Raw genomic sequence first — 15,056 nt, 5'->3', positions numbered from 1 at the left:
TAACATCCAGGGTATAGATTGAATGCCCAATTTTGGTGCATCACTTATAACACTTGAAAATGATTCGCCAAGATCGAGGATGAAGAGATTGACTAGAAAAGATGCCAGGATACAGCCCTGTTTGAGGCCTCGCCCTGTGGAAATAAATTCAGAAAGTTGACCTTCTATTGTGAGTCGGACTTGCAGAGATGTATTGGTATGCAGTTGTTTTATGATGGAAATTAGGGAAGATGGACAATCATAGTGATCTAGTTTTTTGTAAAGCAATTCATTATCAACAGACTCAAAGGCCACCCGGAAATCAACAAATGCAAGATACAGCGGCTGATTCCGGGTGGCACATTGACGAAACCTGCCTGGAATGGGTCCCTTTTTTTGAGATTAGTTGGCCAGATATTCAGATCCCTGAGAACAATGCGGTTGAACATTTTTCCCAGGGCGTCCAACAGGGCGATGGGCCTATAGCTCACCGGGTTGGATCTGTCACCCTTTTTATAGACTGGCAGGATGATGGAATGTTTCCATGACTGAGGTAATGTTTGTGTCTGAATGATGTTAGAAAACATATTGTATAGAATATCACACCACAATTCTGGATGTTGCTTCAAGGTATAATTAGAAAGGCCATCGGGCCCTGGGGCTCTCTATTGACTTGCTTTGTTTATATAATAAAGAATGTCCTCCTTATCAAATGTTAAATGAAACTTGTTAGCGATTTGTGTTGTATTTGGGCAACATGAATTTACTGGTGGTAAGTAAAGATTCAAATAGTGTTTATCCCAAGCCTGTTCAGTTAAATTATTTGATTGATAAGAACTTTGGTGGCCTGCAGTCATTTGATTAATGATGGCCCAGATTTGTGATTCATTCTTCCCCGCTAATGCACTCAGCATCCTCGAGCCATCATGTTGGTATAAAACAGCCTTATGGTTCCGTGACCAATTCTTATGCATTGTTTTCAATTGGGTTAAAACCGCTCCTCTGATGTGTAATGGAAGTTTAGAGGCTTGCCGTTTCTTTGACCGATACCTAATTTTTGCTAATTCCTTTTCCTTGTTATATGTGTGAGTATGTAGTGTTTTAACTTTGGCTGGCATTCGTTTGGTAGTTTTGCGTTGATACAATTGCATTAGGTCGTGATATATAATTTCCTGACATTGGCCCAGGTTTACTTTGTGCAGTTTTAACGCATAGAATTGATTGAAGCTTTCCAAAGGGGATTTAGTCCAATGCAATCTATTGCATCCTGAATTAACTGTTATGAGATTTGCCGGACACACAACTGTATCGTCATTCACAAATTCCATAGCATTCCAATTCATGTTATCAGTTATGACATTGACACAGAATTTGCTAACATCTGCAATAATTGTAATCAATAGTAGCTGAAATGTTACCTCTGTGCCATGTCGGTTGTGGGGGTATGTCATCTATAAAGGTACCATTTAGCATTTGTAAGCTATGACACTCAACAAAGTGATTCCATAGTGTGAGTCTGCTACTGGTCTTAGACAACCCCAAACAATGCAAATTTAAGTCCCCTGGTGCAATTATACGAGTTATAGTTTTTTCAATGTATATTGTGTCAAATAAGCTAGTCAAGTCTCTCATGAAGGTTCGGTCAGAAATACCAGAACGGTTCCAGTAAATGGTTATCAAAGCATATGATATACACCCGATACGAAGTATTATCATCTGCAGAAATGAATTGGGTGATATCCAATTTTCCGATTTAATTGAAGGATTGTGTCTAACGGCTATGAGTAGTCCAGAAGTTGGTCTACCATGTTTCGATTTTTGAGCCGGATTTAAATAGATATCATATTTATCCCAGGTTGGAATTGTAGTGAACCACGTCTCTTGAAACATGGCTATATCAACGTTATCAATATTGTGATTGTAATTATTAATGAGATGACGGAACCCTCTGGTATTCAAACTAATGAGAGAGATTAGAGTTTGCCTTGTGGATTTATCTAGTTAATGCACGTTTTGAGTAGGATGACAATTACAAGATATTTTAGTTGGTACTCTCGAGCTTGAAACATCATTGTTTGCAGTAACCCTCTCTTGATTAATCATAGAGGACAAAGATTTAGTTAGAGGGACTTTCGAAGTTGAGCTGTGCACATCTAGGATAAATCCTATTTCATATAGCTGATTTTTCGCCATCCATATTGTGTTGAGAACAACTCTAGAGTTTATCCAGAGTCTAACTGAAGAGAGTGTTTGTTCATCTTCAAATTGTACCAGTTGAAGTCAACAGAATTGATGTCCTCCAGTTCCGGAATTTCCGAGAAGATTGTAAGAATGGATTTGCAGTTCAGATTATATTGCACACTAGGTGGGGGTTGACATGATAGTACTAGTGAATGTAAGGCCGGTCGTTTTGCATTTGCTGTATTAGGTTTCTTTGGCTGGGATGTGTCTGGTTTGATATTGGAGATAGAGGGAGTTGTCAAGCTTTTAGTATCAGTAGATTTGGCAATAACAGTTTCAATTAAGCATAACATTTCAGGGACTAATGTTGAAATGATGTCTGATCCCCCAAATCAGTGATTGGATTTGTTGGATCCTCTCTTGATGATGGTGTAGGTTGCAGTCTATCAGACTGGGGATTTAAATGGGCAGAAATATGCATGAATGGTGTTTGAACAAAGAAGAACCTAAGGGCTCTTGGAATTCCGTACAGGCTGCATGTGAAGGAATTGGCAATCTCTCCGACTTGTGCACTGAGTGCACCTGTGGATGTAGTTTGTTTAGTCTCACAGTGAGTAAGGTGTCTTTGCATTGGTTGAGCAGACATGTGGGCATCAACAGCATGCCTGATCTCTCTTCTATGCATTTCCAAAGTCTGCTGTGGGATCCCAAATGAATGATTGTAATGTTCATTTCGATTTTTGTTTTGTTGTAATGATGGAATCCGAACAGAGACAGAGCTGTTAGTTGGCATGGCTACAGCCTCGACTAATTTATCGAGGGATTTGTTTAATGAGGGATTTGAGTCAATGTCAGTTTTAGTGTTGTCTTTTCGGGCCCAGGCCTGAAATTGATACTTCTTTGAGATGGCACGCGAAACCAGTGCTGCCCTTTTTTGAGAATGCTTTATAGCTGTGATTAATTGTTTAGATTTTAGCGAGAGATTGTTTTTGGTGGTAGCCATGTTTTTTGTTTTCTTTGATTGCACTGCCACCTTTTCTTGATTAATATTAATGATGGGTACGCATTCTTCCAGAGCTTGTTTGTTCTCTTCAGGTAGAGGCCCACAATATGGGCTTCTTTCTTTTTCCAGCTCCTTCAATTTTTTCACTGTCATCCCATTATGTTTACCTTCACCAAGTTTTATTTCTACCACCCGATGTAATACATTTTCTGGTGGTGGGGCTTGCAGCTTTTTTAGAAAAATCGGAGCAGTTTTTCGATTCGCTTTCGCTTCTCCAGTATTGGCGACATCAATCGGTTGTGACGCAGTGTCTGTTTTGGACCTGGCCATCAGAAAGATCAGGGCTATTTTTCGGCCATCCTTCAGATTTGCTGCGCGTATGGCCACAACTTGTTTGGTCGTGGGATGTTCAGTCTGTGAGCCTCGCGATGTCATAACGATCTCGACGAACATCTTTTTCTTTAGTCACGCCGATTTTTCTGCCCCCATCTTTGACTTCATCAATCGCTTTTTCCTGAGTTCTTTTGTTTGAGCGGATTTTTCCATTTTCATAAAGATTGTCCGTTGTATTTAGATTCCGAGTCATCTGACCATCTTCAACTAATGGTGTTTGATTATTTATATTTTTTTTTTAAATAGGGTTAGAGACCAAGTTCTTACTTTTGGCTTTCATTTGAGTCATTCATTTTTTCCCATGTTTTTTCTGTATTGCTTTCCCTCTGTCTTTTTTGTCTTCTTGCTTCCCTCTTTCTTTCTTCCCACCTATAGGGGAAATTCGGAGATGAGTATCTTTATCCTCTTGTTCCTTGGTCACTTCTTGGCCTGGGGAGTTGATTGTTGGTTGTTTTTCTAATAAATCTTCATCTTGAAGGCCTTGCCCTAAATTGGCCAATCTCTGAAACTCTTCAAGAACTGACTCAGAGAGTGGAGTATCATCCATCTGTGAGTTGCCATCCTCCTCGCATTGCTTTGGACTGACCTCAGATGGTTTTTGATTCAGGAGTTTGTTGTGTCAATAAATCCTGTTTCATTATTCTGTCAGCTTCCTCAAGTTTATCTTTGGCCACCAGGGAGGTCTTGATAGCCAATAGATCCATACCTTGTTTCACGGATTCAAGTCTCAACTCCTGAAGTTTCTGCATTACATTTAAGTTGATGACATTACAACAGCCGACTACTGCCCCATCCAGGGAAGTAGCTTCCTTGATCAGTTCCAGCAGGGAGCCACTTTGCGATTGGACTTCACCCTTTAGCAGTTCGAAGACTGAAACTAAGGAATTTAATACATAGTTAAGTGCACTCATGGTGTTTACATTTGAGTAAGCTTCATGTTGGGCTGGCTGTACTTGCTGATCCGTTAGGTGCGGAAATATTTGTGTTTCAGCCGGGTTGTCTTCCTGGCCAACGTTTGGCAACTCGATTTTTTCCTGTGCCGGAAAAGTCCAATCTCCCTATCAGTTGATCACTTGTATCCAGGGTCAATGGTATTCTCGCCGAGCAACTATGATCTCTGTGTCTTTTATTAGGACTTAACACATGTTCATTCCCTCTGGCTAGGTCAGTTTCACAATTTTTTTTCTCCAAAGTGCTCTTGTATTTTTCTTTGTATTTTTGTTGTTGTAACAGTGAATTCCAGACCCTTTTTCAAATTTTCTGCCATGGTAGATTCATCTTCGAGTACTCCAATGTTTCTTATAGGTGTTGAATGAGAGGAATCAACATGGATTTGAGCTTGGAGGAGTTGTAGCCCAACAGTGGGCAACAGATGAGTCTCGGGTGCCTCTGGAAGTGGCTATGAACTGCTAGCTTCATGGTTGCTGATCATGGGGGGCTCTTCCCATTCCGGGGCCTTAAGGTCGTCCTAAATTGGATCACTTCGTAGCTTTATATTCACTTTTGGGTTCTGGTGGTAGAAAGTCAGTTAATTGTTAGAATGTCCTCTTTGATTTTATTCCGGGACTAATGGATACTTGTTTGAATAATTAAACAGAGGGCCAATGTCAGTGCTCCTTGGCACCAAGTTGGTTATATTGTCTTCCGCGCGGTGGAATCAAAGGAATCTAGTTCCAACAGTCTTCCACCACGTAGATAAGAATGAAATATATTGAAAGTTACTATGAAAAACACAGTGATCTGGTCCGTAAGCAGTGAATTTGTGAATCAAGTGTCTCCAAGGCCAAAGGCCACTATCACCACACGGATGTCTACAGACCTCTGCACTTGCAGTACAACCTGAAATGAAGGGCATTCCTCGTGACACCATGGGCCTCATTACACGTTGTGCGCTAAAAACTGCAAATTGGCGGCATGGCGCTATTAACGTGTCCGCCCTCGCAAGAGGGCGCTAATGGCGTACCATTACGAGTACGCGGACAAGAGCATAGCGCCATGCCGTTAATGACGCTACCGCCATGCCGCTAAAGTCCCCAAAAAGTAATTTACCGCCTTCCGCGAAAGTGCAGATAGCACCTCCGCCCTCGCGCCATTAGCGGTCACCGCTATTAGCGGTGACTGTTAATTTGCGGAACCGGAAATAGCGTCATCGCACAGGAACGGGAAAGAGCACGGCGGCCATCTTTAAAAACACAATCCATTGCAACCCTCTGCACCCTGGACCTGTTTTGAGTTGGGAGCTGTGCAAATTCATCTGGGACACCTGCATCATGCCCAAGGCTCTGAAGAAAACCAGTGACAGGCAGCGCAAGGAAAAATACACCAATGAGGAATTGGTCATGTTAACACAGACCCTTGCAGAGCATGCAGAGGTAGTCTTTGCAAATGACATGCGCCTCCCAACCTTGCTGAAGAAAAAAGCCATCTGGGAGGAGGTAGCTCTCAAAGTCAGTGCTGTGGGCACCAGCACGCGCACCGTGCGCGAATGCAAGAAGAGGTGGGACGACCTCAGGCTGCGGGTGAGGGGCATCCTGGCTGAGAACCACCGCATTGCCAGTGCCGGTGGAGATGGCTCACCAATCCGGATGAAGGAATGGGAGGAGACATGCACAAACATGATTGCCGTTGAATCCATTGAGGGAGTGGGCAGCATGGAGATCGGCGTGGCTACCACTTCAGATGGAGGTGAGTGTACACATGACAGGATGCGGTGTGAATGTACTGTTACCCCCATATGTGAGCACAGACTCCTCTCATGCATGGACACACATCCACACATGCATCCCTCACCATGTCAGTGTCAGACCCAAACACACACACATGCACACATCACCAGAGACAAGTCCCAAACACACCCATGCATGGATGAGGCACTGAACTGGCACATCACCTGCATCCACAACCACTGAGTCCCAATGGCCACAACTGCATCATTCATGTAATCTTCATTAAGTAAATTGAATCGCAACCAATGATATCCCCCTTCTCGTCCCTCACAGGCTCACATACAGATGGGGAGGATGCCGCTGATGCATCAAAGGCACCAGCTACATGCAAGAGGGCAAGGGCACAGGAGCCGGAGGATACCCCAACAACATCCAGGGGCAAGGGGGGAAGGGCACACCTGACGGGTAGGAAACATCGTCATGGTGCCACTGCCAGGGCAGTAGTAGCTGCACCACCAACTGCGGCCCCACCACCGGAGGTGAACCCACTGGCACCAATGCCAGCCACCGAGGGACCACCATCAGCTGCGGCTAGCTCCGCTGGTGAGGCAGCCGCCACTGCCCCCCTATCCGATCCGGAGGACACCCTAGACCAGCACATGGAGATGCACACCCCAAGCCCCCCTGGAACCCCAGCGCCTGTGCCATTCCAGACCCCTGGGTCTGATGGGAATGTTGAGGACACCAACCCTGCAATCATGTCCCCCATGTTACCATCACCTGCTGCAGTGAATACATCGGAGGGCACAGCATCCAGTGCACGGTCACCCAGCACTGCCCCCCAACTCACCACCATCCTGCAGCGCCAAAACGAGCTGACTGTGCTGGTCGGCCAGCATTTTGAGGAGGCTGCCAATCTCAGAGAGAACATTGTCGAGGCGGCGAGGCACTGCACTGAGCGGATGGACGCCAACACCGACAGGCTATGCAATGAGATAGCAAGGCTCAGCGAGGTCCTTGTCCGCATGGCTGACACTATGGACCTCCACTTTTCCCAACAAGGCCAGTCTGCCCCGTCCTCATCTTCCGGGTCGAGACAAACGAGCGCCGGAGGGGGCTTATCGCGCACCACCAGGCGCACGTCTGGCAACCCTCAAGATCCTTTCAAGGACAATGGAAAATAGGGGGTTGATGGAGATTCCTCTGTATGCATTGTCCAGGGAATACATGGCAGACACATGAGGCACAGTAGTGGGGGGTGGTGGGAAGGGTGTTATGGGTCTGTTGTGGGGGGTGGTGGGAAGGGTGTTATGGGTCTGTTGTGGGTGGTGGTGGGAAGGGTGTTATGGGTCTGTTGTGGGGGGGGTGGTGGGATGTTTTTGGGCTTGCACTACTACACCTTTATGTCACTCAATACACTGGTTTCTGAACAAAACACAGGCTTGGACATCTTCATTGTGTGTGTGTACTTTATTGGCGACAGGGTCCATTGCGTGCTTCAAATCATACACCAGTGCATTACCCCCATATCCATGTGATATTTGGTTGATCAGATGCTGTCTCACAGCATGTCCCTCCTGGCCATCCCCTCTTGCAACACCTGCATCCCCTTCACCTCCGTCCTCATCATCATCCTCATCAGGTGCTTCTATTTCAACGTCAGGGGGCAGTGGCACATTCCGTCTGATACACATATTGTGCAGCATGACACATGCCATGGTGATCTTGCCCACCTTCTCATGTCCATACAGGAGAGCACCACCAGACCTGCTAATGCACCTAAAACGTGACTTCAAAAGTCTGCTCGATCACGATGCGGGTACGGGTATGTGCACGATTGTATTCCTCCTCGTGCCTGTTCTGTGGGTTCCGTACAGGTTTGAGGAGCCAGGACTTCAGGGGATAGCCTGCATCACCTGTATGGGGGAATGAACGGGGTCCTGTTACTGTTCACCTCAAGATCGGCCTGTTCACATCACACAAATTGACATTGCATTGTGATTCAAGTACTGAATTGACAGCATACATGCAGAGGGTCTGTGTGACAGCAACGTGCAAGGGGGAGGTCGACCCTGCAAGTAGAAATGCCACATTCATGCCTCCAACAGTAATTGACATGTCCTGGGTGAGGCCAGGTCTTAGGTGTCCCTGGCCCATCCAAATTAGGTAACACACTGCTAGTGTACTGACATCCTGACACTGATGTTGCCATGCTGTGAAGCATCCCTTCAGTGGTGCCATAGGTGTGTGGTTCAGTGCTATGTCTAGGGGTGATCCCTTTGCATACATTCAAGGGCGCGTTGCTGGATTGATGTTGTGCTGCACTGATTCTGTATTACGGTCTTGACGCCATGTTGCTGATTTGTGTAATATGTGGCGTGGCATGATGTGCAATGTGGATGGATGTGTGATATTTTGCAACCTGCATTGTTCTCAATGTTCTGCACCTTCGAATTGCATGTGGGTTCTTCTCAAGTACATCGTGGCCTTCCCTGAAGGACATTGGCGTACATCTGTATGTCCATTTTCCCTACGGACGCCAGTCAACACCCAGTTGGAGTATGTATCTCTCCCCCCCTCCCCCATTCACACCCAGTTGGAGTATGTATCTCTCTCCCCCCCCCCATTCACACCCAGTTGGAGTATGTATCTCTCCCCCCCCATTCACACCCAGTCGGAGTATGTATCTCTCCCCTCCCCCCCCCCCCAAATCACGCTGCCATGTGCTTGCCCTGCTACTCACCAAGTAGCCACGAACGTTGTCCGGTGTGTCGCTCCATGTAGCGTGGGATAGTTGAGTTCCACAGAACCATGGAATCATGTGTTGATCCTGGGAATCTGGCACAGCAATGTGTGATTATCTTGTTGGCGTCACATACCATTTGGACATTGATAGAGTGGAATTGCTTCCTGTTTCGGTGCACTACTTCATTGTGATGTGGGACCACCAATTCCACATGGGTACAGTCGATGGCCCCGATGCAACTTGGAATGCCTGCCAGTGAATAGAAGCCAAATTTTGTGTTTGCAATCTCCTGGGCAGTCTGTGGCATGGATATGTGTTCAGGTGCATGCTTCAGGAGTGCATCGAATACCTGGTTCAGCGTGCGTGAGAATACTGGTTGTGAGATGCCATGCATCTGTCCCACTGTATGCTGATAGGTGCCTGTGGCCAGGAAGTGGAGCACACTCACCACCTTCAGTAGCGGGGGGATGGCAGTTCTGATGTCTATGAGGCTCACAATGTCGTTGTGGATCATGTCCACGATGCTGGTGATGGTAGCCCTGTCCAGACGGTACAGGGTGTGTATCTGCTCAGGGGTCAGGTTGAATGGACTGGCTCTGATCCTGGGTATTGGTGGGTGCCTCTGTGGTATGATTAGGTGCCGTTGTGGTGTCTGCTTTGCCTGTCTTGCCCTCCTCCTCCTCCTCCTGCGTCTCCTTTGTGCTGCCTGTTGTTGTAGCAGCTGCGCTGCAATGAGGTCCTCCAGGCCATGTAATGCTGCCAGTATTGGAACCATCTTGGTGTGGGGAGGGGTGTGGGAAGGGGGGTGGTGTGCTCCTTTTGAGCTGCCACAGTCTCCATTGCCTTCACCTGTGCTGATTTGGTCCACCTGTGGCAGGTGGGAACACTGCTCATTTCCATTAACGGGTGGTCTGCGATGCCTGTATTGGCACCATGGCGGTAAGGGGTTTGGGGGGATTTACCATGCCGCTATTAGCATGTGCACTGGCCTTGTGATGCTGTGCTAATAGCGGCATGGCGTAATTAACGGGATGGAGGGTCGCGCGCACGCGGCCTGCCCGCTATTAGTGGCACCGTAATTAGCGGTGCCGCTAATAGCGGTGTGCCGGGTCGTGATCCACATGGGGATTTAACGTTACCGGTAATACATTACCGGTAACGTTAAATCCCTACCGCCATCCGTGTAATGAGGCCCCATGAGTTAATTGCTATGATTCAGAGCATGGATAGACACAGATTTTCAATGGATGCCACCTGTCAGTATCAGGTTGCTCGATGTATACAAAAGATAATGTATTTTAACTGAGGGGGTGCCAAAAACAGGGATGGAAAGAAGGCTCTGGGGGGGGGGGGGGGGTTGCGCACTTGCTCCGAGCAGCAGCACAGCGTCCACTATTGTGCTTCTTCCGAGGTTCCACAGAGCCGGCTGCTGTCAGCTCCACCCCAGCCTTACTCCCCGCACAAACAGGGAAAACAGCGGGTCCAGATGCGTAGCCCTTGTCTCCGTGTTGGGCTTTACGCCGCAAGGGTCACGTAATCCGCCTTTTCACTGCTGATGACACCGAACTTCCAGGTGGGCGTATCCAGCACAGCTGATCCCCTTAAAGCAACAGGGATATTACAATATGACGAGCTATATTGTTCAAGGCTCCAGCCTTCAGTCTCTGTGGGGCAAAACATTGTCTTCCAATGGTCTACACTTCAGACCACACTAGCAGCACAGCAGCGAAAACAGCGGGTCCAGATGCGTAGCCCTTGTCTCCGCGTTGGGCTTTACCAAGTCACTTAAGGTACTGTGTCCCGCCTGGCTTCCCTTGCTACCGACTGTACGGGGTAGATTTAGCCCCTGGCTTTAGAACCTTGGTTAGTCTGGGACACCCTGGCTAAACTTTCTTAAAGCCTCTCTAAACCCCTTTTGAACCCTCTGCAAGACTTTCTAAGCATAGTGTAACTGTGTGATCTTGGGCGCAGCCTTTGGACTTTGGCTCACCAGTGACTTTTTTTGCTCTGTGCCTTGCTAACAGTGTTCCTGAATCTTAGAGGGGTGTACCTTTCCATATTCTGTCTTTTTCCCTCCCTTTCTCACAAACTTATTGGAGTGCAATCTAGTTAAGCGCTCACCTCTGTATGAAAATAAGTGGTGTTTACTGTGACTTATCTGATAAGGAAAAGGGGTGTATATATTACAATAGTAACTGTGTTTAGAATATTTTACAGTAAGAGTGCTGGAGTGTTTCAACTGTGTGTTTTTAAATAAATAATTATATACTTTGATACCAAAGCTCTGGTCAGTGTTTGCTTGTATTATTGTATCTGAGTGCCTATTGTGTATACTCTGCATACTCTTCTTGAGGGAAGTCTGACTGCTTAGCCACAGCTACCAGGTAAATCTGGGTGGTACAGACTGCTACCAAGTGGGTTTACTGCCAACACCTGTAGTCTTAAATCTTTTGCAGTGGTCCCTGAGGGAACTGCACAGGTTTCTGCCTAGCACCCTTGTCTCCGCGTTGGGCTTTATCAAGTAAGTAATTTGTTCTTATGAAAAAAGAAAGTAAATATTTTAACAAGAAACGGTGTACTGCAGTCAAAATAATGTGTGCCAAAGTTATTGGGCAACTCCACAAACTGTGAATGTTATGAATGAAACGTAATGCAAGAATTTGCATAAGGATTTTTGCAAGTAATTGTAAAGGAATTACATCAAGACAATTGTGTCTGCATTAGGCTTCTTAAAGCATTGTAATGAAATATTTGTCTCTTTTGTTTGGTTTAGGATTCAAATGGCAGAAAAATTTGTAAAAGCAATCTCTAAACCTAGCAGGCCAGACATGAATCCTATTCGGTGAGTGCCTCACTTCAAAACTGTCTGTTTTCTTTGTAACTTTTCACGGCTGCTATGCAATCTTCTGTTAAGGCCCTGCAACAGCCTCACATTGTAATTGATAGTAATGGGTGTTCCACTTCTTTTCATTTCTATTCATTACCACCGTCGAAGCTCAGAGACCTCAGTAGAAATTTAATACTACAAATGTCTAAAGGATCATTCCTATATCACCTAAGTTTATCCATTAGAGCCTGCGACAGCTAAATTCCACAGATACTTCAGAATTATTTAAATTATGGGTCTGCAAATCTGTTCCTCCCTAGCTGTATCAAATCCATTTTTTCGGGAGAACCACACAAAAACAATGTGAATAATAAAACTAAATCAGTGTTATTTACATAGTCACTGCTTCTCCGTAAAGTGTGGTGTGGTCGGAATGTGGAGCACCCTAGATTTCGATGTTCACTTAGAGGTTTTGTGAAATTCTTTTATTTATTTGAATAGTCACATGAATATGTGAAGGTTTAAGTTTCTGGCCTTTGCTTTAGTGCTAAATGTGTGCCATACAGTCTGCCCACTGGAACCATCATTTTCTAATGAAATAACAAGGTTTTTATTTAGTTTTGTAAAGTATATCTGCTGTAGGAGTATTAACAAGTGGGAGCTGCTTTTTAGACACAAACATTTGGCGGTATATGTTGAAGTTTCCAACAAGAATGAACATGCTTATGACTGTGGAGCTGGATGCGGATGATAGTGGTCTGACCAAGGGATTGCCCAGAGTTCAGATAGTTGAAGGAGCAACAGGAGCCCAGAGGCTGATACATGATATAGTGGAGAAAAGTCACTAGTAATGGTATTCACTAAGGGGAAAGAGACATCCTCCACCACTTATTTCTGGCAGGAATTGAGCATGCTTGGACACTGAGCAAACTGTGAGCAGCATTAAATAGATCGAAACATGGGAGGATGTTTTAGTATTGCTGATGGGTGGTTGGTGATGGATAAATAGCAGATTGCACATTGTGAGGGTATGATGTAGATCAGTGTGAATGGTGCAATTAAGTGTAGTTGAGTTTGCGGTGCGGGCGGAGACTGGATGAGGTACATATTTGAGTAATATTTCGTCTTTGGACAATGAATGTGGTTTCAGAACTTGGAGTAGAGGCAAACATTGGGATGATCCCGCATTACAGAGTGAGGCAGGAGTGTTGCACTGTGTTGCTGGAGCGGAGGCTGTTTACCCTGTTTGCTGTGCTGGAAGGAGCAAACATTTAAAAACCCTCTTCACTCGCAGAGTGAGGCATGAGTGTTGCGCTGTGTTACGCTGGACTTTGTGGATGAGTGAGTCAGTGCCTGGTTAGGGGGGGGGGGCTATTCTACTACTATCGCACCCGACGCTTGCCACCTGCATATCACACCTAACGCTTGCCACCTGGGAATACTGCAAGCAGATTCACGTGATGGAAGCCTCAGGTGAGTCTTCAGATGAGCACTGTGCAACCAAGGGTAATTTAAGAACTGACCATGTCGATTTGGACACACCAGACACATCGTAAGGCTGTGAGAGCAACTGCAGTGGGCAAACTGTAACAACAACGTACGAGATGATTAGTGATAGCACTCAACTATCCAATTTTCAACACTATCCCTCACCCCGGCCCCTTTTGAGATTTTAGTAGAGATAACTGCTTATACCGATACCTTCATGGATTCGCAAGAAGAGGGGGCAGCACTACCAGTTTCTAGCAAAGCCCTAAATGAGAAGATGTTTTCCTTTCGAAATGTGGGTCTTGTGGCAGTGTTTGAGAAAGTAGGGATTGTCCAGGACTCACTAAAGGTAAACATTTTGACGACGACTCATTCTCAGAACATTAGTGGTGGTGGGAAAACCAATAAGGGAGTCCAGTTTGTCGTCACAGTTCCCCAAATGGAGGAGTTGGTTCTTTGGAATCTGGCATCATCAACACTCCCACCTTCTAGCACTCTGGAAGAAAAATGGGATCTCATGAGGCCAACGCACAGGACTTTTCCCACTAGAACTAATGAGCGACAGTTACAGAAGTTTACGAACAGACAAGGGAAAGTGGAGGAAACTTCAAAGGGTGGCTGGCCCTCCGCTTAGGAGACACCAGGATGCCCATCAGAGTATTTGGCTGACAGGGCCTGGCCCTCCGAATGGAAAATAATCTATTGCTTCTGAAAAGTTGGTTCTCAAATTAGAAATATGTAGAGTAACTGAACCACCTTCTCCTCCTTTCATGAATATGGAGGACAGGCGAAAGGGCATGAAGACAAGCTCCATTAAAAAATAAATAAATAATGAAATCAATTTTAAAAAAGGTTGCTAGGGATGTGAACGACACTGTTAATAACAAGGGCATCCCCCAGTCACAATCTAGGCCCTCCCAATGCACACCAAGTATACTATGGAAAGAATATGGCAAGCCAACAATGGTCTGGCCTTAAACCGAGAAAATGTACTCAGACTGTTGCACCATGTTTGGACAGTTTTTCTGAAGTCCAGTTAAGGGCCTAGTAAAACCATTCAACTGAGGCAGTACAAGACTCCACTCTTAGTATAAGACTGTACCACCTGAGTACATGGTAGCGTAGGCAGAGCAGCCAGGCTTATCTTAGGAGGGAGAGAGGGCAGTAGATACAGAACAAGTGAAAATTGTAATACAAATGATCCAAAGAAACACTGAAACACTATGTATTATAAAAATAAAGGATTTATTTAAATACAAGTAGGCCCAGATAAATCTAGGGGTTAAGTAAATACTGAAACATTATATGAAATCACAATATAAAACACAACACTATACTTGAAGGTACACAGACCCAAGTATAGACCTTATTTGGAACACCCAACAGTAGTTCTAGGGAAGTCAAAACCTTGTTATACACATTTAGTATAGGCCAAGCCTATTCTTTGGGAATCAAAGACCAATGGTTACTTTTAGATGACTTTTGGTAATACAAGGACAGTAGGCCCTTCCAGTTGTACAGTGACTCTTGTAACAAATCACATAAACAGTCAACTGGACAATATACTTTTGATGAATAGTGAAACACTTATTCTAGGTGCAATAAAAACCTATAACTATAACACACAGTTATACCAGGTCAGTAAAACCTATGGATGTAATGTATAATTACAGATGCTTTGAAAATCAGGGAACCCCAGATTGAGGTGAGCAATAACTCTGGTAACTTGTTATGGATGGCACACAGCTAACACAAGGTAAGTAAAACCCACTT

At 45.3% G+C, this 15,056-nt stretch overlaps 1 protein-coding gene across 1 annotated transcript in view; it reads left to right on the top strand.

Moving 5' to 3' along the window:
• The window catches only part of CMTR1 (cap methyltransferase 1), a 2,036,190-nt gene that overhangs the window by 1,522,572 nt on the left and 498,562 nt on the right, over positions 1 to 15,056 (top strand). The window contains exon 20 of the mRNA XM_069608763.1: positions 11,742 to 11,810. Within this exon, the coding sequence (XP_069464864.1) occupies positions 11,742 to 11,810 (69 nt within the window). The remainder of the gene's footprint in view (positions 1 to 11,741; positions 11,811 to 15,056) is intronic.

Source organism: Ambystoma mexicanum, chromosome 4q (genome assembly GCF_040938575.1).
Source record: "Ambystoma mexicanum isolate Mex_15411 chromosome 4q, UKY_AmexF1_1, whole genome shotgun sequence".
Taxonomy (NCBI): domain Eukaryota; kingdom Metazoa; phylum Chordata; class Amphibia; order Caudata; family Ambystomatidae; genus Ambystoma; species Ambystoma mexicanum.
The sequence above is the reverse complement of the archived record's forward strand: the minus strand, read 5'-3'. Positions and strand labels throughout refer to the sequence as shown.